Source organism: Mytilus galloprovincialis, chromosome 7, assembly GCF_965363235.1.
Source record: "Mytilus galloprovincialis chromosome 7, xbMytGall1.hap1.1, whole genome shotgun sequence".
Taxonomy (NCBI): Eukaryota; Metazoa; Mollusca; class Bivalvia; order Mytilida; family Mytilidae; genus Mytilus; species Mytilus galloprovincialis.
Genome location: NC_134844.1, coordinates 41,153,247 through 41,180,665, shown reverse-complemented (window position 1 = coordinate 41,180,665; position 27,419 = coordinate 41,153,247). Strand labels below are relative to the sequence as shown.

Here is a 27,419-nt window from a genome sequence, read left to right as displayed (position 1 = left end):
TTAAAATTAGTGGTTCCTCATAAACTGACCTAATCACAAACTAGTACATGAAAAATAAGCAAAAGTTTCAAAGTCAATAGACCATGACTGAGGGGGCAGGGCCAAATAATCTCCATGGAAATGAGATATAACAATGCTTATACAACTGCATACCAATTAAAATTAGTGGTTCCTCATAAACTGACCTAATCACAAACTAGTACATGAAAAATAAGCAAAAGTTTCAAAGTCAATAGACCATGACTGAGGGGGCAGGGCCAAATAATCTCCATGGAAATGAGATATAACAATGCTTATACAACTGCATACCAATTAAAATTAGTGGTTCCTCATAAACTGACCTAATCACAAACTAGTACATGAAAAATAAGCAAAAGTTTAAAAAGTCAATAGGCCATAACTGAGGGGGCAGGGTGAAATAATTTCCATAGTAATAAGATGTGCCAATAATAATACAACTACAAACCAAATATCTTTGACTTACCACTAGTGGTTCACCATAAACTAGACCTTATCACAAACTTATACATTGTTGACGCTGCCGCTGCCACCACTGCCAGAAACAGCATACCTATGTCTCCTTTTTTGACTCTGTCAAGCAAGACCAAAATGTGAAACTAGAAACACCTATGACCCACACCAACAAACGACAACCACTGAACAACAGTCTCTTGACTTAGGACAGGTGCATAAAAATGAAGTGGCTTTCATACCAGTAAACATTATTTAAATAATGCATAACTGGTACAAAAACTATAGTTATATCATTTATCATGTTTTCTATTTATAGTAGAATAGACTTGAAAGGAGATATCTTATAGGTGATACTTAAAACTGTAGATCAAGCTTGAAATATTCTGTCTTTATGTCAAAAATACAAAATTAAAAAAAAAAGAACTATAACATATTATGAGCAGTACAAATAAGCTAACGTCCTCAGAAGATTTTTTTTGTGGGCGTTCATTAAATGCATATGTTCATATGATTCACTGGATGACCTAGTATTGCAAAGCCTTTCAATTGTTACAGTAACCATTCAATCATAATATGGTAATGCAGGTCATGACATAGGTTAGGATTATTTTATGCTTATTATGGCATTAAAGTGGCAACAGGTCTTTGAACCCATTAAGTCATTTGATCTATGAATACTATATAAAGTGCACATTGCCCTTTCTGCACTGAACTGCAAGCAAAATTCATGAAATCACAATATTTTGTTTCAGATGTTTTGGGAATGAGATGGAAGGAGGGCATTTCTCCATTTGGAATATATCTTAGCCTATAATTTGGCAAAGTAAAACCTGTAGTTAAATCAGGTTTAATCATGTATATTTTTTTTTAATTCAAAACTATCATTATACATTTGTATATCTATCATTCAACAATCAAAAATAAATGCATACATTTTAAATTTTTACATAGGATATATACAAAATAATGGAAAGAAAAGACAGAACACACCAACCACAAAAACCTACCCTCCCCCTCCAAGAAAAGCATAGACATACAAAGATAGACAAACACATGGTACAGATTGCCCTACATTTCTTGAGACAACAAAGCTAATACACAACTCTTTCAGTAAATTGAACAATGGAGTTAAACAAATAATAAAGAGTCCAACCAAACCAGAATGAAGGCAAAAAATCAAAACGTTCTAAAACCTTTAAGAAGGCCATCATGTATCTTTTTAAGTTGGCTATCTGAGCCAAAGTCAATAAAACCAAAGACTTTAAACTTTATATTCATTGCTTCTGCACAAAGTATACATCAATGAGGGATTGAGTTAAGAATAGTTGGATTTGAGTTGTTGCAGAATCAATGAGGGATTGTGTTAAGAATAGTTGGATTTGAGTTGTTGTAGAATCAATGAGGGATTGAGTTAAGAATAGTTGGATTTGAGTTGTTGTAGAATCAATGAGGGATTGAGTTAAGAATAGTTGGATTTGAGTTGTTGTAGAATCAATGAGGGATTGAGTTAAGAATTGTTGGATTTGAGTTGTTGTAGAATCAATGAGGGATTGAGTTAAGAATTGTTGGATTTGAGTTGTTGTAGAATCAATGAGGGATTGAGTTAAGAATTGCTTGGATTTGAGTTGTTGTAGAATCAATGAGGAATTGAGTTAAGAATTGTTGGATTTGAGTTGTTGTAGAAGTAACATGACATGTAATTATGCTGACCTTTGACCTTATGCAAATTTAATATCTCTGTGCAAGTCTATAATGACATGAACACACATGGACGGATGGCTACATAGCAAAATACAATAATGTACCAGTCTTGTAAGGGGACATGACAAAAAAGGAAAAATATATGAATTCTACAATAACTTACCATATTCATCTTTAGCAGGATTAGATTGTGATGCAGTATCTGTGCTTTCAGATTTTTCTTTAATGTCTTCCTCATTTTCCTCTTCTTCAGTAATTTCTATGTAACAAACAACAATAAAATTGTCCTGTATGTTTGTGTTTGCAATTAATATTTTTGGACAAACATCACAATTTTTTTTTTTTTAAATCTCTATTTTAAATTTCATTTGTTTCCTCAGTTTGTGGTACTGTGCAAATTTGTACATAATTTATGTCCGACTCTTAATCAAATTTATTTACTTACTTACTTTTTTAATAGAAATAAATCCCTTACTTTAAAACTATGACTGGCGGTTTGACATCATTAAATATAAAATTTAGAACAATGTTTTAGGGGAAATATACAAATACCTGTTATAGTGGCAGATTTTTTTTCTTTCGCTTCCTCAATTTGTGGCGGTACATATTTCTCTTTGTTAATTATTTCGTGTAACAAAGACAGAATATTGAACTCTGACACATGCCACGACAACTGAAAAAAGTAATTGTAAAGTTATCAGACTTTTAATAAAGCATTTTGACTGAATGAAGGAATTATTTTAAATTGTGTCAAAACCGTTGTATTGTCATAAGCCAGTATTAGATGTTAGCAAGCAAGTTTGTCTATTTTCTTTTAATTTTTGTGCTTCATCCATTTTGCAGAAAGATGTTAGATTTCATTGACATAAGTCATAAAACTTTCATCAAGATACTTAACTTCTCTTACATTCTTGTTTGCCTCATATCTTTAAACGAAGGAATAAGTTAAAAAAAAAATCGTTAAGAAAACTAACAGGATGAGTTCACCATTTTTAATAAAAAATATGTAAACAAATGTTTCTTTTATATATACAAATTAAACCCTATATTGCAAACATCCTAATAAAAAAGTATAAGTATCATAAATATATAATTGTAAGCAAAAATAACTATGATGATCATTATTGAAGGTTTTTCAGTGACCTATAGTTTCTAACTTTTACATCATTTGGTCTCTGGTGGACAGTTGTCTCAATGGCACTCATACCACATTTTGTTTTTTTAATATTATATGGGAGATAACTCTAATTTATAAACTTACTTTAGCATACATATTATTATTCTTTTTAAACAAAGTTTTATCCTCTGACTGTATACCAAAGGTAATATATGGACTAACTAACATATCACCCCAGAATCCTCTCTTGGCAAACCTCTCTCCTTCCTGTAAAATAAGTCATAATCTTAGTAGTGATACAAAAATAAGTCAAGAAATAAAATAATTGTACTTTATAACAATTTGCACAGTGCAACAGACTGTTGTTGTGCCTAGACTATTATACTCACAATATATATGCTTTATTCAAAAACGCTCTGTCCCTTTCACATGTAAAACAAGAGGTAAACATATAAAATACAATCACATAGAAGAAATATATCTGGCCACCTAAACTTTATGTTTGTAACCATAAAATTGTAGGTTGATGTTTACTAATTTTTATACGCAACCACATGATCAAATTTCAATGCCGTTGCAGCAAAATGAAAATAAATTCCTTTCATATATGCCTCATGCCTCAGGTTTCTGTGGCAACTCTTGTGTAATATTTTATCAAAGTAATAATGAACTGTCTCAAAAAAGGTACTTATTACTGATGACCTTTTATTGGATATATTATTTCTTTTAATAATTCGTGAATTCAAAATCTCTCTGTATGCTGTACTAAAAAATATGTCACTTTTAAACAATAATTTATGAAGAATCATTAGTTAATAATTGTCTCTCTGATGTTTCAAACTTTGCATATAACAGATTGATAACATTTTCTTTCACTAGATATTTAATTTATTGTTACAATTCTTATGAGTAAAAGAATCAATTGAAATATTTATGAGTATTGTAACATTATGGAACATTTAATTATAGCAATTATCTATTAGTAAAGAAAACAAATAAGACAAATAGTTTAATGAGCATACAATTGTATCGTCTTTTCCAACTTTAAAGGTATATATTTTATCTGTGATATCTAAATATATTCAGGTATTTTTCATTTTGCAGTTCCATTTTTATTTGAACTACAACATGTATTATAAAAGATAAATAATAAATCCTTTTTCTTCTCGATAATTCAAAATCATTTCTGTTGATTCATATAATACAAGAGTGCACAGGCTGAAATGTCTCGCCTTCTATACTAATCATTGATATTATGTTGATAGTCCTAGGTATAAAGCTAAGCTTTATTACAACTGTCACATAAACTTAACATTAACCAAGATAACTAAACAAAGACCAATGAGTCTTGAAAATGAGGTCAAGGTCAGATGAAACATGCCAGGCAGACATGTACAGCTAACAATGCTTCTATACAACATATATAGTTGACCCATTACTTATAGTTTAAGAAAAATAGACCAAAACACAAAAACTTAACACTGTGCAATGAACCGTGAAAATGAGGTCATGGTCAAATAAAACCTGCGCAACTGACATAAAGATCATAAAATATTTCCATACACCAAATATAGTTGACCTATGGCATATAGTATTAGATAAAAAGCCCAAAACTCAAAAACTTAACTTTGACCACTGAACCATGAAAATGAGGTCAGGGTCACATGACATCTACCCGCTAGACATGTACACCTTACAATCATTCCATACAACAAATATAGTAGACCTATTGCATATAGTATGAGAAAAACAGACCAAAACACAAAAATTTAACTATAACCACTGAACCAACAAAATGAGGTCAAGGTCAGATGACACCTGCCAGTTGGAAATGTACACCTTACAGTCCTTCCATACACCGAATATATTAGCCCTATTGCTTATACTATCTGAGATATGGACTTGACCACCAAAACTTAACCTTGTTCACTGATCCATGAAATGAGGTCGAGGTCAAGTGAAAACTGTATGACAGACATGAGGACCTTGCAAGGTACGCACATATCAAATATAGTTATCCTATTACTTATAATAAGAGAGAATTCAACATTACAAAAAATTTTAACTTTTTTTTCAAGTGGTCACTGAACCATGAAAATGAGGTCAAGGACATTAGACATGTGACTGACGGAAACTTCGTAACATGAAGCATCTATATACAAAGAATGAAGCATCCAGGTCTTCCACCTTCTAAAATATAAAGCTTTTAAGAAGTGAGCTAACACCGCCGCCGCCGCCGTAGCCGCCGCCGGATCACTATCCCTATGTTGAGCTTTCTGCAACAAAAGTTTCAGGCTCAACAATAAAACTATAAATACTAAAACTTATACACAATGCTCATAATCTTAAAACGGTCTTAAAATCTGTATGTGGATGACAACTCTTGTATACTTACAAGTGTGAGCATCTATGGCCCGTAACTTACCCAAATTGCACCTATTTTGAAACTTTTTTAACCTACGTTTATATACGCTATAGACAAAAGTTCCCATTATGTGTTTATTTTGTAGATGTGTCATTATTTTCTATATGGTTTCACCAATTTAATTTTTAATCCATATGGAATCATAGAAAAATTGGTCTGAACTAACCTCTAAACCATTAACGATTCTGTAATGAGGAGTACTTAAATTGCATCCATGTTTAAATTCGCATTGTCAAAAGTCGAATAACAGAGCTTTTTTTTTTTAATTTCTTCAAATATTTTGAACAATTGGATATTAGTCCATGCTTACTCTTCATTTTTTAAGAAATGGACACTTGTAACATATAGTATTTGCTAATTTTAAAAAGATGACGTCGCATGGCGACCTTTTACATACATTTTGCTTTTTTCAGTAAACGCTTCACCTGTTGCTAAATACTGTGAACAATTTGTGTATATCTAAATATGTTTACCTATGTTGAAAGACGTGCATAGTATCAAAACTTAAAATACAAATTGTTTAGTCTCTAGGAAATCTTGTAAGATTTCAACTGCTATTTTTGCTAAATAGGTGCAATTTGGGTACTCGGTGCAATTTTGGTACTGTGACGTTAGACACATTGCCATTTATTTTTATATAAAATATCGAACAAAGTATTAAAAAAAAAAAATAGGGAGAAGGAAATTTTAAATAAAACTTATTTTATTGTGAAGATTTATTATTTAACTTATTACATATTTTTTTTCAGAATATTCTGACAATTCTTATATATTTGTGTAAATAATAAATATTTGTATTTTTTTTTTATCAATTTCTAAACATTTTCTTAGATTAAGTAGAACAAGAATGTGTCCATAGTACACGGATGCCACACTTGCACTATCATTTTCTATGTTCAGTGGAGTGTGAAATTGGGGTCAAAATATAATTGGCATTAAAATTAGAAAGATCATATCATATGGTACATGCTTACTAAGTTTCAAGTTGATTGGACTTCAACTTCATCAAAAACTACCTTGACCAAAAACTTGAAACTTGCACTATCATTTTCTATGTTCAGTGGACCGTGAAATTGGGGTCAAAATTATAATTTGGCATTTAAATTATAAAGAACATATCATAGGGAACAAGTATACTAAGTGTCAAGTTGATCTGACTTCAACTTCATCAAAATCTACCTTGACCAAAATCTTTAACCTGAAACAGGACAGACGAACAAACAGACGGACGAATGGACCCACAAATCAGAAAACATAATGCCCCTCTTCTATCGCAGGTGGAGCATAAAATCGTAGGTGGGGCATAATAATTATGAATCAAAAAAGCAAAAATTTAGCATTCTGACAGATTTTTATATAAAAATGAAGTTAAGTATAGACATGAAAAAGATTTCAATTTTAGTACTCCATTAAAATCATTTGTCACTTTATCTGAAACCTATGCTGATTCTGTAAGGGATAAATCTATATTGAAAACTCAAGATTATAAAGTAGATAGAAAATTTACTCCAAAAAGATGCCGAGAACCACATTTTAGTAGGAGACCAAGTTATGAATTGTATGATGATAGGGATAGATTTAATAAGAATCAAGGATCAGATTATTCCCCAAACAAGAGATATGTTGATAAGGATACATTTTTAAAGGACTATCAATCCTTAAATAGGTATTCCACTGAAAAATATGATTTTAAAACCTGGACTACATTTAAATGTGGCCAAAACAGAATGACAATTGGCTCACTGCCTATAATTTGGAGATCAAGCTATCCAATCAGATAAGACAAAGTAATCTCAATATTGTAGAACAGACTGAGAAGCTCTTTTCATGAAAATTTTAAGAGCCAAAAATTTGTAAGTCATACACATTTCAGTATAACTTACGATCAATTGTTATCTTCAGATTTTTTGTGACTAGAGTAACAGGTATATAAACTGTTTTTGGTACATACATGTTTAACAAGAACACCAGATGCCAGGGTTCGGTTAGGTACGTCATAATTTCCATCTCTTGGTTCATAAGCTATACCATATTTCCTCCAATTCTTGTACTCTCGTGCATGTATGATGTCTCCCTATAACGCAGATATGCTTGAAAATGTAAACATATATCACAATACATAAAATAACAAGAAGCTGTCATAGCGAGACAGCAAACCAGATTTTTTAACTTTGTCCTGGCATTTTTTAATATCACTCCAGAATGGTGAAAGTGAAAATTGTCAATATCAAACTTGATCTCCATCTGGTCATAAGGTAACAACATATTAAAATTCGAAAAGCTTTGGGTGAACGGTTCAGGAGTTATTGCACGGAAACTGTTTGTTAGCCACCAGCTTGCCGTACATCCCCTAATCAATAACTGATTTTTAATTAGCAAATCTGGTTCAAAATGGGCTTACATGGTAAATAATTCCATCAACTGCGCTCTTTTAACTCAATTCAAAATATAAACCAGTTACTCATTTGTCACTTCAATAAATTTAATAAAAATTAGTATCTCACAATTTATGAAAGTATTAAGACGAATAAATAATTTGGCCTAAAGCGTCATGAATTTTTTGCCTTAAGTTTTTATTTTGGGCCATGGTGTTGTCTTTTTTTTTTTACTTATTATCGAAGGTGACTCCTAAGTGTCTTCTCCTTTTACTGAAACAACTTTTTGATAATTTTTTTTACCCAAATAGTCTTAAATTTTCAAATTAAAAATAAACACCAAATATTCACCTCTCTTTCTATTAATCTCATGTGATAGTCCCAGTCAAATACATTATCTCTTGTGTCATATCGTACTCCTAAATCTCGCTGTAATCGTAAGTCCCTGTAAAAGAAGTCAATATTGATTGATTGATTGATTGATTGGTGTTCAACACCACTCACAGCACTATTTTAATCTTACATGGTCAATAGACCAATCCTTAATTAATTGCTTTGTCCGGAAAGTAAATGTGTCTTTGGATGACGCAGACGACAACATAATACGATCCCAAATTTTTTGCGGTCATATAAAAACCTTATAAACATAAATTCATTTTGTATTTGAAGTTTCTGTCTTAATCCACAATAACAGACACAATACATCATACAAATATACCAAACAGGTACCAGTTGCAATTATATCAGAGTAAGCATATGAAAGTAGAAAGTCTGTTGAAACTATACTAAAGAGTGAGGTATGCAATTCCTTCAGTTTCTTTTTTCAAAACATTAAAGTAATATTCATAAACATGTATCTACTGTATCTACTTTTTAAAACATATTAATAACATAAAACCAGGTGTATATAAAATATATGAAACATCTCAAATGCTTTATTTACTCCTTTCAAGTATTTATTTAATGAAAGGCTAAAGGTACAATCAACAAATTTACATAATTGACCTGAGTTTAACATACCACATTTTTTCTACATCAAAAAGCTTTGGATCAGGATTTCTCCAAAATTTAAATATTCCTTCCATGAAATCTCTTTCTTTAAACTGAAAATAAGTTAAAAATGTCATGCTATAAATATAAAGAATTAATGTGTACAATTTTTTTTTTAAATATTTAGAAACCCAACATCTTAATGTTTTTACAATTGCAAAAAATATAACAGTACAAAATTTATTAATTCAGTAGTGATTTACAGTAACCATTGTTTTTTTTCAATTTTTCATATTGTTGAAATATTTGAAAAAAGCATTAAACTTTGATAATTGACTATTGTTTGCCTATTCTATAGTGGCAAATATTTCATACATCCTCAGGACCAGAACAAATTAACATTCAATACACTTGGATTATTACAATCTGTAAAGAGGGTTGACTGTGATAAACTGCAGGAAATGATAACTGGAATGTATGTTGAGTAAGAAAAAATAATTTTCATTAGGCCAATTAAAGAACTCCAACTTTTTAAAGGGTCCTTTAAAAATGTACAGAGAGTCAGCACTAGTCTCTCTAAAGGAGGCATCAGAGTCAATGTCCCTATTCCATCTAGATGAGTCAGAGTCTTTATACATATCATAACTAATTCTAATGCAACAATGTTTGTAACATTCATTTTCAGTGGATAACGTCACATTTTTACATGGCATCAATTGACAATTGATGCTATGGGATGTAAGCGCAAGCGCAGACGGCATATGAAAGATTTTCATTACATGTTTTATTGTTGTTTTCTGTCAGTTTCATTAGAATGGAGATAACAATATTGTATTTTAAGCTCTGACGGCATCAATTTGATGGTCGCAAATACCTGTTTACTGCCTCCGCTAACGCGTCGCCAGTAAACTTAATTTGCAACCATCAAATCTCCAATTGATTCCGTCAGAGCTTAAAATACAATACAGTTATCTCCTAAATGACACTCTTCTTCAGCATTGCTTTATTCTCAATTGGAGATGTTCTGATTATCATATTGCTATATCTTAGCCAACCCTTGTGGTTTTAATACTTTTTATTAATTAACTACACTGTTATTGGACTTAATATGATGAAAACTGCCTATGCAATATAATGTGTAAATTGGGCCAATACAGAATAACTCGGCCAATATAGATTTTTTTCTGTATAGGCCGAGTTATTCTATATTGGCCGAGTTGACACAAGTGCAGGATTTCAGAACTTCTCTAGATTTTACATCGAAAGTCACGATAAACTCAAACTGAAAGTAAACAGTTGTTTTGAAGACGCAGTTGTCATTTAGTTATCTTAAACATGCTGAAAATGTCAGTATGGCATACATTTCAGGCGAAAGACGGTCACATTCATTTAAAAGGTATTTTGAAGGCAGACGATACAACTATTTCAGGTTTGGGGAACGAGTAGATTATCACAAAGTTCATTTCTTGACGACCTCATAATTTCACGATTGTACACATCGATTTTAAATTAGTTTCTGCATAACACATGCAATGGCAGTACCTTTCCAATTACTATTTATGTGTTGCGTCTAAATTTAAGTTGTAACACTTTATAGTGACTGAAAAGGGTAGAAAAATTCATCAGATGAGAAAATGCTGAAGACACCTGCATCTAATAAAAAGAAACAAACTGAGATTTGGATAGTTCCACTTCAAGGTAAAAATATTTATCTCTTTTGAAATGAAATTAAAAAAATATTGTAACACTGTAGTAATTAATAAAGATATTATTACGTGTATTTCTGTATTGGCCTTGTTATTGGTCCTCGGCCAGCTGTATTGTCCTTCGGCTTCGCCTCAGGCCAATACAGCAAGCCTCGGACCAATAACAAGGCCAATACAGAAATACTTACATAATAATATCATAGTATTTTGTAATTTAGAGCAAAACTAAAGAAAATTTGTATTCTTAAATGATCTGTATTGCAATTACCTTAAGTTGTGATAAATCTATAAATGGTAATTTTTTCTCTAAATAATCAAAATCTGTAACCATCCTGAAATGAACAAAAGCAAATTTTAAGGAGCATAATTAACTCTCTTATATAAAAAAAGTATATGTGAACACATTAATCAATATGGCACTGTCTTATACTATAAATCAACTGACTTTCTTTTATAACAGTTGCATGCTTGTCTTAAAAAGTTGATGGTCAAAGGTTTGATCCTCATGAGTTCAAAACAAATACTGAACTCAAATTTGCTGCTTAGGTGCATGTTACTTACAATGTACAAGTAAGAACAAAGACTGGTCATGTTGATGTCTTATTAAAATGTCTAAGTTGGGATGGTAAATTTATCTGCACACTAGTACTGTAATCTTTGTCATGTGCAAGTCTAGCACAAAGTAAGGTTCATATTCAATTTGCAGTCAAGCCTTTTTCTGGAACTTCCCTTTGAACTATCTACGGTTATTGGAAACAAGTGTGTTTTAGTTTTTTTTTCTTCATATTTTCAGTTTTTGGTATGTTAATCCTTAAATTAAAAAAAAAAAATTGTTGCTTTAATGGATTTTTTTGGTTGTATTTTTTTTTTGTGTGTATCATGCTAAATATATCTCATAGAAATCAACACAGTGATTGCATAGTATACAAAACTAGTTTCTGCTTAATGGTCTTTTGAAGTGTAAACCAAATAAAGAAAGTGTAACAGTCCAATCACATTCAAGTATTTGTTGATATGCAAATCATATAAGAAGTTAGAAATATATATAGATTCCACTGCTATAACCTGAAATATTAGATGCATGTACTAGATTTTCTCCTTCCAATGAACAAAAAGGAGACATATCTACATACTTAATCATTTCATTTGACATCTTCTGTACATATTCCATGGACTGCTGCCTTACAAGTAAATTCCCATATAGTTCTAAAAATAGTTCTGTTTTCTCTACCAAAAAAAAATCAAATCTAGTTTATATATATATATAACTTTACTATAATCACTGTACAATACCATGTTCTTATGCACTATTTATGATGTTGCTGTATAAAATTAAGATATACTTATAACAACGGACAACACATATAAGTTTTAGCTACAATTTCCTTATCAGGGGTCCAAGGCAAGCTTTATAATTTAGAGCTTGCTTTAGAAACTGAGAATTCTTTTATATTAAAATACCAAGAATTGTGATTATTAAAACTGGATACTCTATATTCTATTGAATACCAACTACTACATGGCAGGCCCATAGCCAGGAATCTGGGGGGGGGGGGGGGGGGGGGGTTACTTGGACTCATGAACTTGACTTTAACAGTCACAATTTGAACAGAACGTTGACTTTAACAGTGCTTATTTGGTTTCAAGGGGGGGTTTGTCCGAACCCCCCGAACCCCCTGGCTACGGGTATGCATGTATTAGTAAATGGTTTTTTTTCAGAACCTATTCTTAATCTGCATTTTCTTTGTAGCTTTAGTTATTCAAATTATTATTACAATAGGGAGTCAAGAATTCACTTTAACTTGTTTAACTCCGCCACTTGCTGATGTAAGGAACCTTGCCTTGTCAGTAGTTTTAATTAAAAGCTGTTCATCTGTAATTTACTAAATCCATGTCCATCGTTTTAGTGAGTTCATTTAGGCCATGGTTTTTTAATTTGTTGGTTTACGGATTTTACCCATGAAAAAGTCAGGTCGGTCGGTCGGGAAAAAAAAGAAAAAAAATATCTTTCAAGACAGAAATATAGGCAAAATAAATATAAATTTCACCTTTCTAATTATATGTTTGTTATGCTATTTTGTCATCATTTCTTAGATTTTAGTTCGATGAAATTTTATTACTCAGCTGTCATAAACATTGCATGACATTCTAATAATTTCCCGTAAAAAAGGGGGTGCACGGACAAAAACAACATTAAATCGTCATTTCACAGACAAGAAAACAGATTCGCATATCTCTTAATCAATTCCAGAAAACTTGGTAAATTATGATCTTCAAGCACGAAAACTGATAAAGAACGTCGTACAAAAATAGGTTTCAACACACATGTCAAAAACGTAATAAACTCGTCCACTGGAAAAACAAGAATATCGGGTTAATCTGTTGTCATGCATTCGCGCTTTTTATCCAAATGGACGATATTTTTTTATTATCTATGAAACAAGAAAATTCCAAATGATTATTTAATATTCAGTCCTTCAACTTCATGTCTTCCAACTGTCCGTCTATTTCTATCAAATGATGCATCTTACGGACTGATGACAAATACGGGAAACAAACTTATTGTGTAACTGGTTTTAAACGTAGGTTTCGTTTTGCAAAATTATTTGCGCAAACGACATTTCAAGGTCAGTTATAATTGATTTGTCTATTTTTAGTAACGTAAACTGGAAGTTTTATTTTTTCACTACAGAAAGTGTTATCAATTTTGTTAGTGATTATTGCATTTCATTTCATAAAAAAAAAGAATATTTTTAATTATTTTTCAGGGATAATGAATTTGTTGGGTTCGGCGGGAATAAAAAAGCATAAAAAGTCAATTTTATTTTTATTCTGGAAATCGGCAAAATCAGGTCGGCGGATCCGTAAACCAACAAATTAAAAAATCCTGGCCTTATGAACTTGGTGTCGTCAGATATGACTAGACATAGGCAATTTAGACATTACATGACGGTATGAATACTATAGTTTTCTTGTTTAAGTGTTTTACATTTGTCATTTCAAGGCATTTTATAGCTGGCTACATGTATGCAATTCCAGTATATCTCAATATTAAAGGCATTATGTCAGAGTGACCTACTTTTAAGTCATTTAGAGTCCTCTAAATTAACAATCATACATCTTTTTTATATTCATTGAAACTGTATAATAACCTTTAGATACATTGTTGGTTTGTGTTGCCCAATTATTGTTTCATAGGTTTTAACTTCTGATATGATTTCTCATTGCTAGTGGTTTCTCTATTTTTTCTGATACATGCATGTCTTACAAGGTGATTTTTACAATAGCATTCCATACAAATAAAATTTCATACAGTAAAGGTTCAATTACATTCATAAATTTTAAAAAGTCTTGTGTGAAAGCATACCTTATTAAAAGCAGAAAATTATGACAGAAAAATGGCATACCTTGTAAACCCATTCTGTTTGGTGGTTCCAGAAACAATGACATAAACAATAAGTCTCTACAGTAAAGTTCACATTGTGTTTCAATGATGTAGAACTGAAATAAAGATAAAATTGTTATTCTAATCATATATTACAACTTCATCACAAGACTAGAAACTACAAAACACATCTAATTAGACAAAGGCTAATATTGAATAGAAGTCTTTTAAAAAATCAGTACTGTAAGTGACACAAGTGCTTTTACAAAAAACATTTTTTTTTTTAAATTATGAACAAACAAATTCTTCCTTTACTATTTTCTCTTATAGACTTTTAATTTTCATGTTTGTAGTTTTAAAGATCATCTTCTTATTTTTCTTGAGTAAAATTCCTGCAAAACTGACGAACATTTTTATTGTACACATTTTGCGGTCAAAATCTTTGCTATCTTTGTGTCATTGTCGCAATATGACAAGAAATTTATACTAACTTAGGTAGACCTGGTTTAAGCATTCATGTATAACAGAACAGATGTATGATCGGTGTTACATATTATATCTATGAGAATGGTTGACACAAAATAGATTTTTATTTTTTTAACATCGCATGTTACAAATTCAACAGTGCCACCTTGTTACAACACTTGATATTTTAGTCTATAAAATAAAAAGGAGATCTGGTAGGATCGCAAATGAGACAACTTTCTATATATGACCAAATGATAGACTGTATAACAAGTGAAACATTTTAAAAATGCTTCTACTTTTTTGCCTCCAATGTTGTCTTATTTTTTCTACAGAAAAGTTTTTTGTCATATCAACCAATTTCTTAACGCCTACATTTCGTTTTAAGTTTGCGATAATTCCATTAATATAGACTCGTCGTTTGTTATATTAAGAAATAGATTATTTTCAAAGAGTTAAGGATGTACTTACAAATGTAGGTGATTAAAGGTAAAATTAAATAAATCAAGAATTCAAAATTGATACTTTAAGCTGGAAGAGTATTGGTTAAGGATCAATATAACCTAAAAATATGGATACATCATGGAGCTCCTTTTCGAGATATTTGATTTATAAAATATGGTGGGAAAAGGATGACTGACTTTTACCTTATATTTGCATTGGTATTTTTTGGGTCTCAAACCGAAAGACAGAAAATCAAGAATCTGCTTAAATTTTGCCAAATAACCTTTTATAAGCTATTAAATCTTATGATAAAAGATAAATAAGTGTCATGGGGCAAAATATTTTACCATGTATCGCATGGAAAAACACCAAGGAGTCCGAACATTTGACACTTATTTCAAACCCTCACCTAAGTACATCCTTAAATCCTTTTTTGAGTTCAATCCCCATAATGAAATAGTATATATTTATTTGTCTGGCTGAATTCATTTAACTAAACGCACACAGAACCTTACATGTAATTTCCGTTTTTTGTGTCTATATGATCTGGCGATGGTTTGTAAAACATGTCTAATATCACCTGCTCCAATCAAAAGTATATTCAATGTATCTGTAAAAATACCATCAAAAGTATATTTAATGTTACTGTAAAAATACAATCAAAAGTAAATTAACTGTAATGTATCCGTAAAAATACACTCAAAAGTATATTTAATGTAATTGTAGAAATACAATCAAAAGCATATTTAATATAAGTGACAATGAAAATTGTAAATGCATTAAAAGTACAAATTTGTATCAGTAACTGCATTTGTGCAAATTATACATTTTCATATCATTTATCTATGTTTCTTAAAAAATATTTTCATAAGTATTCATTGAAGATATGAATTTATTACAAGCGATAAGGAATGTTATTTTGAACATGAATCTGTGTGTTTATACCAAATATGTTCAGTTATCAGCCAAAACCGCAAGGAAATTTCTGGATCAACATAACAACGATATAACCTCTCAAGGTCACATCTGATGTAAAATTGAACCAAAATCATTTTAATATACTTAATAAAGTCATTCAGATAAAATGAGTATTATATTGAAAGAATGGCCGATTTTTTAGATTCTTTGATAAAAAAAAAGTGAAGGAGTAGAAATGTTGATCAAGGCCAGAGATACAGTTTAAACCTGAAATTTAGATGATTGTGCAAATAGCACCAGCAGTTTCATTGCTATTGCCTGTAAAACATATAATTATTTTACCTTTTCCTTCGTCTGTATCTAGTTTCAAATTGTTCAGTGCTGAGATCGTATCTGTAAATATATAAAAAGAATAAATTGACTGTTGACATAGAGATGTTTTCACCTGAAGGTAATTGCAATAGTTTACAATGAATCTGGAATGGTTTAAGCTGAACCTGTCCATAGTCAAGAGCTTGTAGTTCAGTAGTTATCATGGTTATTGTTGGTTCATCTGTGTCATTTTTTTTTTTTTTTTTTTTTTTGCAAATTGTTTTGTTATAAATAAGGCTTCTCCTTTTCTCCATTGAATCATTTCATGTATGTCGGGCCTTTCATAGCCAACTACAGTATGGTTATTTCTCATTGTTGGAAGCTGTACATGTGTGGTTGCCTTAAAATTGCTTTCATCCACTTTATTAACCCTTTACTCCATGGAGATTTTTTTTTAAAATACTTGATTCGCATAGGATTTTTTCAATAAAAAAAAGTCAGATATTCTCACGAATTTTCTTTTTATATTAGATACAATTTTTTTAAAGTTTGATGCAGACATTTTGTAGTCAAAGCGTTTCAACTGAAGTTCTACACAGGCGTCAAAAGGCGTCATTATGGAGTAAAGGGGGTGGCGGCAAAAGGCGTCATTATGGAGGAAAGGGGGTGGCGTCAAAAAGCGTCATAATGGAGGAAAGGGAGGGTTGGTCACCCACAAACTGACAATAGATATAAGATGTGGTATGAGTGCTAATGAGACAACATTCAAATCCAAGTCACAATTTGTAAAAAAAACAGAAACATAATACATTGTAGGTCTTCAACACATGCTGTAAAGGACCCCAAAACAAATATGTATAACCCCTACACACTTTGTGCCAGTAGTTTGTAATTGAGTGGTTGTTGTTTAATTAACCCTTTCATGCCGAATGTATCCTTTTGGCACACCCACGCCAAATGTATCCTTTTGGCACACCGGTGTAGATGCCGAATGTATCCTTAAGGATACATAGATTTCTATTTTTAGACGGTCACAGTGCAAACAGTAAAAATAATGTTTAAACATGTTTCTTGGCCCCGTTGCTCCATGGATGTTATGATAAGCACCAAATGCATTCGATATTTTAGTATCCGGCGTAAAAACACTGTTAAAATATGTTTTTTCAAAGATTGTTGAGGAAAAAAAACCTCGTGAAAAACAAAATGGCGGAATCATAAACAATCGTGGTCAGGAGTTTCATTTCGAGTTGAAACAGTTAGAAAACTTAACCTGCGGTCATGAAAGTCGTTTAACTTGTACAAATTAAGTAATGATTGTTCGTATATTTTGGAGTTGTGAGAAGGATATTTGTAAAACAACCTGAAATCGAGACTTTGATTGTCGCCATCAGGTGCACGACTGTAAATTATCATTTCTCGTTGCCGTTTGACAGTCAACCTTTCATTACCGATTGAGTCAGAGTCTTTTATCATCGTTTTAGACACTCTCATGAGTCTGTAGTGCTACAGATTTTATTTCTTTTCATTGAAAGGCTGTACTGCAGTATGTAGGTCGACAAAACGAAAGTCCACTTTCATTTAAAATAGAACCGGATATTGACAAAATTGACAGCTGAGTCTATAAATAGTGCGGTTCATAAAAACACGTGTTGTTACATCTCATAGCTTTATTATTTTACACAAAAGTAGTTTCGAAAGATGAGACAATATTCTGCAATCTTATTCGTATTTTAATCGAGTATAAATTATTTTCCATGATGTATCTCGTCTTGTGACAGAGGTTTTTAAAAGTCTTGTTCAGCATACAAAAATTTTAAAAGTTGTTTTGAAAAACACTGTTGGCAAGTTTGCCAAGATGATTATTTTTATGTAACAAATTGTTTTCTTTCTCATTTTAAAAAAAGAAAAAACATTGTCAAAGAAGAGAAGTGAAAAAAAAATATATTTTGTTTTAGAAGGGAAGGCAAAATTATTTTTTTCAGATTGGAAAGGGAATAAAAGAAAGAAAAAAATTGCTGAAGGGAAGTAATTTTTTCCCAAAAGTGAAATAACATAAGGTGTTGTCTGCTGCTTCTAATTAATCTTCAGATGGCATCATTTACTATTGTAAAATAATACTGTTCCTGTATGTTTCTGAAAACAATTAATAGGGGTTTAATTTTTTGTTTTGGAAATTATGAGGAAGAACTTCCCCCTCATGTTGCACACAAACACAAAAGATGAATGACCAGTGCGGCAGTGCCTAAAGTTTATTACAATTTGTAATGCCAATATAAGCAACCATTTTTAACACTAGGAAACATCTTTTTTGTGTTCAAAAAGGGACTTCAAATGGTACCATAAATTGCTTCTTCTCTCAGATGCCAAGTCATATACATGTAGTAGTAAGGAGTAAGAGAAAAAACTGATCAAATTGGAAATGGGATAATGGGACCACATTAGGGTCTTGTAGCTGTTACCTTGTAAGTCAGCTTCTTAAATTAACACTGTTTATGGGACTAGGACACATAAGCAGGTATCTTCATACCACATTAATATATATTAGGCTTATATGTGAGAACCACTTGCTGATGGATGTAATAGATTAATTAATAGACTGGTAACAATGGTTATAGTATAACAACCTCACTCAAGTAATTTTTATTCACTTTTTGACAAACCATTCTATTAAATAACCCAACAATATAAACAGAAAATAAAAAAAATAGTTTCCATTGTCCCCACTCAGTTTCAAAATCAAAAATTATAATATGAATCCTCCTATTCAACGAGTACGGAGCATTATAAACTAAAATAAATTTCATAGCTTCCAAATGTTATTACAAACTATATCAGCTCCCTGATGTAGCTTTCCATCAGTGAATTTTAAAACTGCATTTTGCAGTAAAACATGTACATGATGTATTTAAAATCCTTTTCAGCACTAGTTTTCAACGACTTGAATCTGTGTGTACATACATGTATCATGAGTTTAAATAAAACAGTACCCAGTAGTTGTCTGCATATATTATCTTCTTTACCTCTACTGCATATGATTAATAAATTTAACTATGATGAAAATAAATTTATAAAATATTTATTGTCAGCTTTTGGTATTTATTTTTGCTGCTTTAACAACCAACAGTTGATGTATTTGTCAATTTTATGTTTTCTTATACATCCTAAATTGTGAATACATAGTTCAGATTTTAATTTCAACAATCTAAAAAAAAAAAAAAATCACTAGGCTCTTTATCTTGAGATACAGCTGAATATTTTCTTATTTGTAGTACATTTATTTATGCTTAAATATTTTTTTATATTATACAACCCCCATGACCCAAATCAAATTTATTGGAAATTTCATGGATTTAGAACTTTAAAAAAAAAAATCACTTTTTGGGTTCATTTACTTTTATTTATTGGAAAGCTTTAAATTATCTCATTCACATGTGGAAGAATTAAGGCATTACTGGGGTTAAGTCATAAAGTAAAGAAGTTCCATCGATTATTATTGCGGTTAAAAAATTTTTTGAATTAGTTCAGTAATCGCACATCAACGCTGGGGTTATTATACAACTCGTCTGGAAGAGTTATTTTCCGTTATCGAGCCCGAGTTATCTTTCTTCATTCGAAACCGTAAACAAATGGCGGCCAAAATCTACGTGAACGACAGTCTCGATTTACAAGTATTTTTGCCAAGAAAACGAAAACGGGTTTTGAAAGAAAATAATTCAGTAGCTCATAGAAATAGAATTTTAAAACACACGTGTGCTTAAGAAATGTTACTGACGCTCAACCTATGATATTTATCTACATTTTATCAAAATTTGACCGCACAACTCGCTACGGTGGACGAGTTTTCAATGACCATAACTACAAGGTCGTTTTTGCTGAAGCACATGTCAAATTAATCCCAGTCAGGCAAACAGCTTGTGCAAATAAATTTCGGCCAGGGAATCCCGCGAAAAAAATAAATTCAGAAGTGAAAGTGTTAACATATTTGTGTTTTCTTGTTAATTTTTTTTTACAGTTAGTTCTTGTATTGTTCTGTTGCACCACCATGACCACTGTCCCAGGTTTTGTGGATCCAAGGTTGGGCTCTCACTATAAACACATTTAACTCGGATATATTCTGTAGGTGCTTGTTTAAAGACTGGAGTTTGCATTCTGTGTTTTTCATATGTTGTTGTATATAACATGTTGTTTTATTATTTTTTGAACATATTACTTAAAACTTTTACTAAATTCTTTCATAGATACAAAGATTTGATTAGTAAATTTGGCTATACCTGTAGAAAGCTTATTAAAAATGGTATTTCACATCCTAAATTTTATGGTAATATTGTACTTAAAGCGAGGAAATCTATGTGATCCTTGTAAACTCATCGAACCTTTAAACAAACTTATAAGTAAGGGTTATCGTACCAATATTGTAATAAGATCTCTGAATATAGTTCACATTGGCACTAATATTGATATTGTCATTAGCAAATTAAAACATAACTAAATTTCATTATCTTTTGAGGCGAGATGTATAGAGACACAGACACGTTAACTTTTATTTCTATAGAAGTCGCTCTTCACTATACTACTACCTGTCGATACATTTATTTTTGGCATTGCACAAGTCATGTCTTCTTTGACTATTAATGACGTTAAAATACTAAATCCCTGTGATGTGTTTTAGTCGATTTTAGTCTCTGATGCATGATTTTTTATTATTAATTGGTTTTGGCTTTTAACTAGCTGTCAGTAACTGCGAGTACTCTCAAATCGTATTTTCTTGTTAATTCGACCTGTTGATACTGTTTATAATGCTTTTTTGTTATTTTTTATTTATATGGATCTTGTCTGTACACCAGCTTTGATTATTTGTAATATCTTTAATTTTTCACTTATTCTTACAACATTTGTATAAACTTCAAGATTATAAAAAAACCGGTTTTTTTCTAAAGTGAACATTGATTGGTTAAATATTTCTCAGTCATGTCCTGTGTTTGAATTTGTTTGTTAGCTTTTTGGTCATGAATGTTTGTCTCTAATATTTAATTAACTGTGCATTTGTATTCAGATATCGCAGATCAAATTTATTCGTTCATTGTTTAATCATACGTTTTTTTATTGAGTTAAGTCTGCCAATTGATATTTTATCGTATGTTTTTCTTTGTTGTGATGTTATGCTATTGTTTCAGAAAAAGGGAGAAGGTTTGGATCCATTAAAACGTTTAATCCCGCTGCAAATGTTTGCACCTGTCCTAAGTCAGGAATCTGATGTACAGTAGTTGTCGTTTGTTTATGTAATATATACATGTTTCTCGTTTCTCGTTTTGTTTATATAGATTAGACCGTTGGTTTTCCCGTTTGAATGGTTTTACACTAGTAATTTTGGGGCCCTTTATAGCTTGTTGTTCGGTGTGAGCCAAGGCTCTGTGTTGAAGGCCGTACTTTAACCTATAATGGTTTACTTTTTAAATTGTTATTTGTATGGAGAGTTGTCTCATTGGCACTCACACCACATCTTCCTATATCTATGTAAACTAGCTTGACAGCTGACCATTAGTTTTCTCGTTGAAATTGTTTACCATTGGTCATTTCAGGTCCCTTCAAAGATTTCTATGCAGTGTAAGTTTTGCTAATTGTTGAAGGTTATCTCTAGTAGTGTATTTCTATGTCATTTGGTCTCTCAGGAGGAGAGAAAATTGTCTCTTTGTCATTGGCAATCACACATTTTCTAATTTTATATTGCTGAAAGAATATACCAAGATATATACAGATTTAATGAAGTATTGCTAGAATTAAAGAGAACAGAAAATAATTGGGTATGCAGCCTCATTTAGTTATGGTAGTAATTTTGAGAGGATTTAGAACATTCTAGTATTTGGAACACACTGTCTTTAATCTTTATCGAAAATCAAATGTTATCCACCTGTATCTTGCAAATCCAGAGCCGGGGTGAACCCCCACCAGGTGATTGTACCAAACTGATCCGTCATTGTCTTATAATGTTATGGAATGGCATGAAATCATCGTCTTTTTCTATGACATGTTAAATCTTGCCGCCTCGGTGTCCTCCATTTGTAAACAAACAAGTTTCGCAGTAAATAATTTATTTATTTTTTATAAATATCTAAATCTTATGATTTTTTCTAGTATCTTTACTTGTTGAAAATTCATTTTCGTTCAAACAAACTTTAAATTGTTTATAATGATCATTTTATATGATTTTTAAGTGCGGTCCTTCAATGTGTCTGCGCCCAGTGAAAGTAGTAGAAATGTCAACACAACTAAAAATGTAAATATTTTGTTGAATGTGTTGGTTTAAAATGCTATTTTGAAAGAATTTCGCTTAACCCTTTAATTTGCCGTCCCTTCAGACACTGAGACTACTATACTATTACCAGATTACCTGATTACACAAAACAGCGCAGTGTCAGACCGACGAACTGTGACAAAGTCAAAGACTGTACAAGTCAAATCGGCACCTGTAAAAAAGCGGAAATCGCCACCTAATGAAGTTATTTCGGCATTAGTTACAGTAAATTCGGAAACCTAGAATTACAATATCAGGAAGGTGCTACCTTAAATGCCAGCTTTATACCAAGACAATGTCCTATATATATATTGTCTTATTGATTGGTTGTTGGTTGCTTAATGTTCAGTGGCAAATATTTCATGCATGTTCAGGACGAATGTCCTAGGGTACATTAACATATAGTTTTTGTCTAGAATAAAATGATAAGTTCTGATGGAAAATGTTTAGGGAACGATCATTGAACTTCAAAAGGCAGGAGGGAGTATGGTATTTTTCTTTTTTATAATAAAAATATTCAATTCCCAAATTGATGAAAAAAAATCTGTTCAAGCAGGTATAAATGTTGTTATTTGGAAAGGATAAACGGAAAGAGTACGCCATATTTAATAAACTAAGATTTAATACACAATGAGAATAAAGATACAATAATTAAATTCAGATTCGTAATTCTGAAAGTGAATAAAATTAAAATGACACAATTTTTGATGACTTTCTTTGAGGTAATTAACATAAAATTAAAATATGATTTAAAAAATCTTTCAATTAAAAAAATGTAATATTTCCCAATTTGATAGGGAGATACCATTGTACATCTGTTTAATAATATGAGGCAGGCATCAGTGGCGTCAGTGGCGGATCTAGATATTTTCATAAGAGGGGGCCCACTGACTGCCTAAGGGGGGGGGACGCGATTCCATGAAATTGGTATTGTGTTCCTTCCTATTTTATACTAGACTGATAAATATATATTTTACTCAAAGTTTGATACAAACGAGACCGAAAAAAGGAAGTACATTGTAGATTTCTGCGCAGATGCGTGAATTCAAAACATGACATCAAAAAAATTGAACGATTTTGAGTTCGTTAGTACAATGATAATTTGCGGAAATTTTCCCAATTTTTTTTTTTTTATTATTGATTTTTCTACTTCGTCCCCATATAATTTACTGGAATTCCATAAGTTTTAACTTGTATTTAAATCTTGCGATGTTTAAATGCTAACAATCGTATAAACTATCTCAGTTTTAAAGTTTTTTACATGTAATTAAAAAAAATACAACATACAACATGCATGATTTTTTTTAGTTTCTTTTTAACGTATCATTCTTATATAATTGAATTCATTTGACAATTATTTACACGAATTATTTGTGAAAAGAATACCAATTATCGTTTATTTATTGATATACATACAATATAAATATAAGGCAAGCTAATACATTATGTTGTTTGAGGATTTTTTAACAAGGTTTTTTTTAAAATTCTATGATGATATTTGTGCAATGTTGAACAGGATAGCCGTCATTAATCCAAATTGGTAATACAGTAGTTGTAATAAAAGGTATATCTTAGTCATGTTTAACTGATATTAACGATTTTAGAATAGTTCGTCCCTACATCATTCTTCTTGAAACAGTCTTACTAGTATACATGTAAGTTTCCTGACATTTAAGCGCCATTGAGGATGAGCTCCAGAGAAAGCAGATTAGTAGCGTTTTGTTAGTTTGTTTGTTGGATAAGAAGAGGACATGCAACCACTTGTACAGATAAATAACAGAATCACCATACAAGCTTTTGTATTTTATACTGTCAGAAAGAGTTCCCATCTTCATACGGGGAATATGAAGGCTTCCAAGAATGAATAAGTGGCATGTCTGACTCTGCACAGTTAGTAAACGGAACATTAAAACGTTTGATCCCGCTGCAAATGTTTGCACCTGTCCTAAGTCAGGAATCTGATGTAAATATATAGAAGTTGTTGTTTGTTTATGAAATTTATACGTGTTTCTCGTTTCTCATTTTTTTTAATATAGATTAAACCGTTGGTTTTCCCGTTTAAATGGTTTTACACTAGTAATTTTGGGTCCCTTTATAGATTGTTGTGCTGTGTGAGACAAGTATCTGTGTTGAAGTCTGTACCTTGACCTATAATGGTTTACTTTTATAAATTGTTGTTTTGATGGAGAGTTGTCTAACTAAATGCCCTACGTTTATATTGGTTTGATAGGTATTCACTCAAAATCGTTATTTAAAAATCCTGTTTGTGAGATGTAGATTCACTTCAATACCGAATTTAGTCTATATTATTTCACAATATATATCACGGAGAAGCTCTGAAGGTACATAACTCCCATTTTGTTTGGGTGTGCACCATCGATGTTTACAGCAATATTAAAGAATGTGGTGATGATGGTAGAAAAAACTATGAGCGTCATCAATGGTCATGTGGCAAATATTACATGCATATCGGACCATGAGTTGTCAATCTGTATGATGACTAGGATATCACTATCTGACACACAAGACAGACATGTCAGTATATTATACACCTATAATAGTTCAAAATGGAAAGTTACCGGCCGTGTACACTGATCAATACCCTCAGAAGTGAAACGATGCATGAACTTGTAAGTCCGGCAGGAAATCGCTTGAATACCTGGACGTGTCACCTCAGTCACAATACCTTTGGGAGTAATACCTTAAGCCATGCTGGTGATCAGATAAGGGAAGGTCCGAATTTATTTAAATAAGTTAATTACATAAAAGAATTATGAACAAATTAGATTTTCGAAAATAATTTTAACCATACACTTTTTTATGATCTTTTATGACTTAGAACTTTAACTTTTTAACTGATTCCCTTATAAACTCTCTTAAAATCGACAGATCATGGTTATTTAAAAAAAACATTTTCTGTATCAAGATAGTTAGTCTGATAAAACAACCGTACGATTGACAAGATATCTACACGCAATTACGACTACTTAGGTTACTGTGGTTTTGGTCCTTTGTGGTTCATAGACATATCATGGTCTCTAAACAGAGAAGGTATCAAAATGGTCGAACACAGAGAGTTGATTCTCTAAATTTAAAATCGATGGTGATCTCTTATCTAGCAGAATAAAACTTAAATATCTATGAATTTGAACATTTTTAAACGCAATGGACATAATATCAATTTTTGATTTTTTTGTGGAGTTACCCTTTAATGAATAAAATTGCTTTATGGACTAATTTACGATTTGAAATATATATAAACATAATAAAATGAATAAAACATTACAGTTGCACTAAGTTCAGGAATAACTTACACATGTTATAATCAGGTTGATGCAAAATTTGGAACTACATTAATCTGCAAAATTTTGAAATTCAGATTTGTGTACAATGTATAATCAAAAGATAAATAAGACTATAGCTACCGGTAGTACATTTGTACTTGAATTTAAAAGCTACATGCACAAAATGACAATTTTAAATTTTAATGTATATTGGCAAGAAAATGATGTCTGCTAGAATTATGTATACTGTATAGTTATGCTTTATTTATTATAGATTTGTAGCTGGTGATGTTGAAGGAAACTTTGATCAGCTATTCTCCAGGATAAAAAATATACAGAAGAAGAGTGGAAACTTTGATGTGAATATTTGTAACATTGTCTAAAATTAAATTATCATGAATTGTATAAGTTATCAAAAGAACTGTCTTTGTTTCAGGATAAAGTTCGGTTTAAATATAAAAAAGAAGATGTGGTATGATTGCCAATGAGACACCTATCCACAAAAGACCAAAATGACACAGACATTAACAACTGTAGGTCACCGTACAGCCTTCAACAATGAACAAAGCCCATTCCGCATAGTCAGCTATAAAAGGCCCTGATAAGACAATGTAGAACAATTCAAGCGAGAAAACTAAAGTCAGTTTATACAACATCAAAACACAAGCTCTAACCTTTTGTCATATAAATGTATAAACTACAACAAACAGGCACATGCAAACATATGAAAAAGACCTATATAAAGCCAAATACATGTAAAATTGTAGCAGCAAGACAAAAGGTAAACTTTGTTTAAAAATTGACAACATGTTTTTTATTCAATCCAGCCTTTACTTTTTTAAATAGCTCAACTGATCAATAGTTTCTCAAGTTTTGATATTCAAAATACCATTAAAACAGTAACCAAAACAACAAACTGTCTGTTTTATTAAATGTTAACCAGTTTTAAAGATATTTGTTGTTTATATGACAAGAAATTTTGTATTTCAGCTTCTTTTATGTGTAGGTGACTTCTTTGGTACAAATTTTATGGCATGGGAAAGCTATGTCAAAGGAGAGAAAAAAGGTATATTGAGGATATTTTTATTTTGATATTATACACATTATCAATAGACATGAAAATTAATATCGATTCAAGACAATTCTACAGGCATCCTATACCAGTAATATGTGATATACAATTTACATTATAAACAACATAATGTGTGTTTGAAAAAATGTTACATACTAAAAAAATCTAATAAGCTACAAGATATATTCAGTTTTACTTAGATATAGGAAGATGTGGTATGAGAACCAATGAGACAACTCTCAATCCAAATAACAAATTATAAAAGTAAACTATTATAGGTCAAGGTACAGTCTTCAACAGGTAGCCTTGGCTCACACTTAACACCAAGCTATAAAGGACCCCCAAAATTACTAGTGTAAAACCATTCAAACTGGAAAACCAAAGGCCTAATCTATATAGAGAAAACAAGAAACACTTGTGAACCACATCAACAAACGAAAACTACTGAACATCAGATCC

The 27,419-nt window shown here is 31.2% G+C and overlaps 2 protein-coding genes across 3 annotated transcripts in view; one reads left to right on the top strand and one right to left on the bottom strand.

Moving 5' to 3' along the window:
• Window positions 1-22,394, bottom strand: part of LOC143082999 (dynein axonemal assembly factor 3-like) — a 46,522-nt gene extending 24,128 nt beyond the window's left edge. The window contains exons 1-12 of the mRNA XM_076259082.1: window positions 22,221-22,394; window positions 16,343-16,393; window positions 15,598-15,692; window positions 14,196-14,289; window positions 11,922-12,015; window positions 11,057-11,120; window positions 9,113-9,195; window positions 8,444-8,537; window positions 7,669-7,791; window positions 3,437-3,559; window positions 2,728-2,848; window positions 2,339-2,434 (exon numbers count right to left, since the gene is read on the bottom strand). Coding sequence (XP_076115197.1) covers window positions 2,339-2,434; window positions 2,728-2,848; window positions 3,437-3,559; window positions 7,669-7,791; window positions 8,444-8,537; window positions 9,113-9,195; window positions 11,057-11,120; window positions 11,922-12,015; window positions 14,196-14,289; window positions 15,598-15,692; window positions 16,343-16,393; window positions 22,221-22,287 — 1,105 coding nt within the window. The 5' untranslated portion in view covers window positions 22,288-22,394. The remainder of the gene's footprint in view (window positions 1-2,338; window positions 2,435-2,727; window positions 2,849-3,436; window positions 3,560-7,668; window positions 7,792-8,443; window positions 8,538-9,112; window positions 9,196-11,056; window positions 11,121-11,921; window positions 12,016-14,195; window positions 14,290-15,597; window positions 15,693-16,342; window positions 16,394-22,220) is intronic.
• A 129-nt stretch (window positions 22,395-22,523) lies between these two features.
• LOC143082997 (CWF19-like protein 1) overlaps window positions 22,524-27,419 on the top strand; it is a 39,633-nt gene continuing 34,737 nt past the window's right edge. For both annotated transcript variants that reach the window (XM_076259081.1, XM_076259080.1), the window contains exons 1-3: window positions 22,524-22,586; window positions 26,163-26,247; window positions 26,879-26,954. In XM_076259081.1, the coding sequence (XP_076115196.1) occupies window positions 22,537-22,586; window positions 26,163-26,247; window positions 26,879-26,954 (211 nt within the window). In that variant the 5' untranslated portion in view covers window positions 22,524-22,536. The remainder of the gene's footprint in view (window positions 22,587-26,162; window positions 26,248-26,878; window positions 26,955-27,419) is intronic.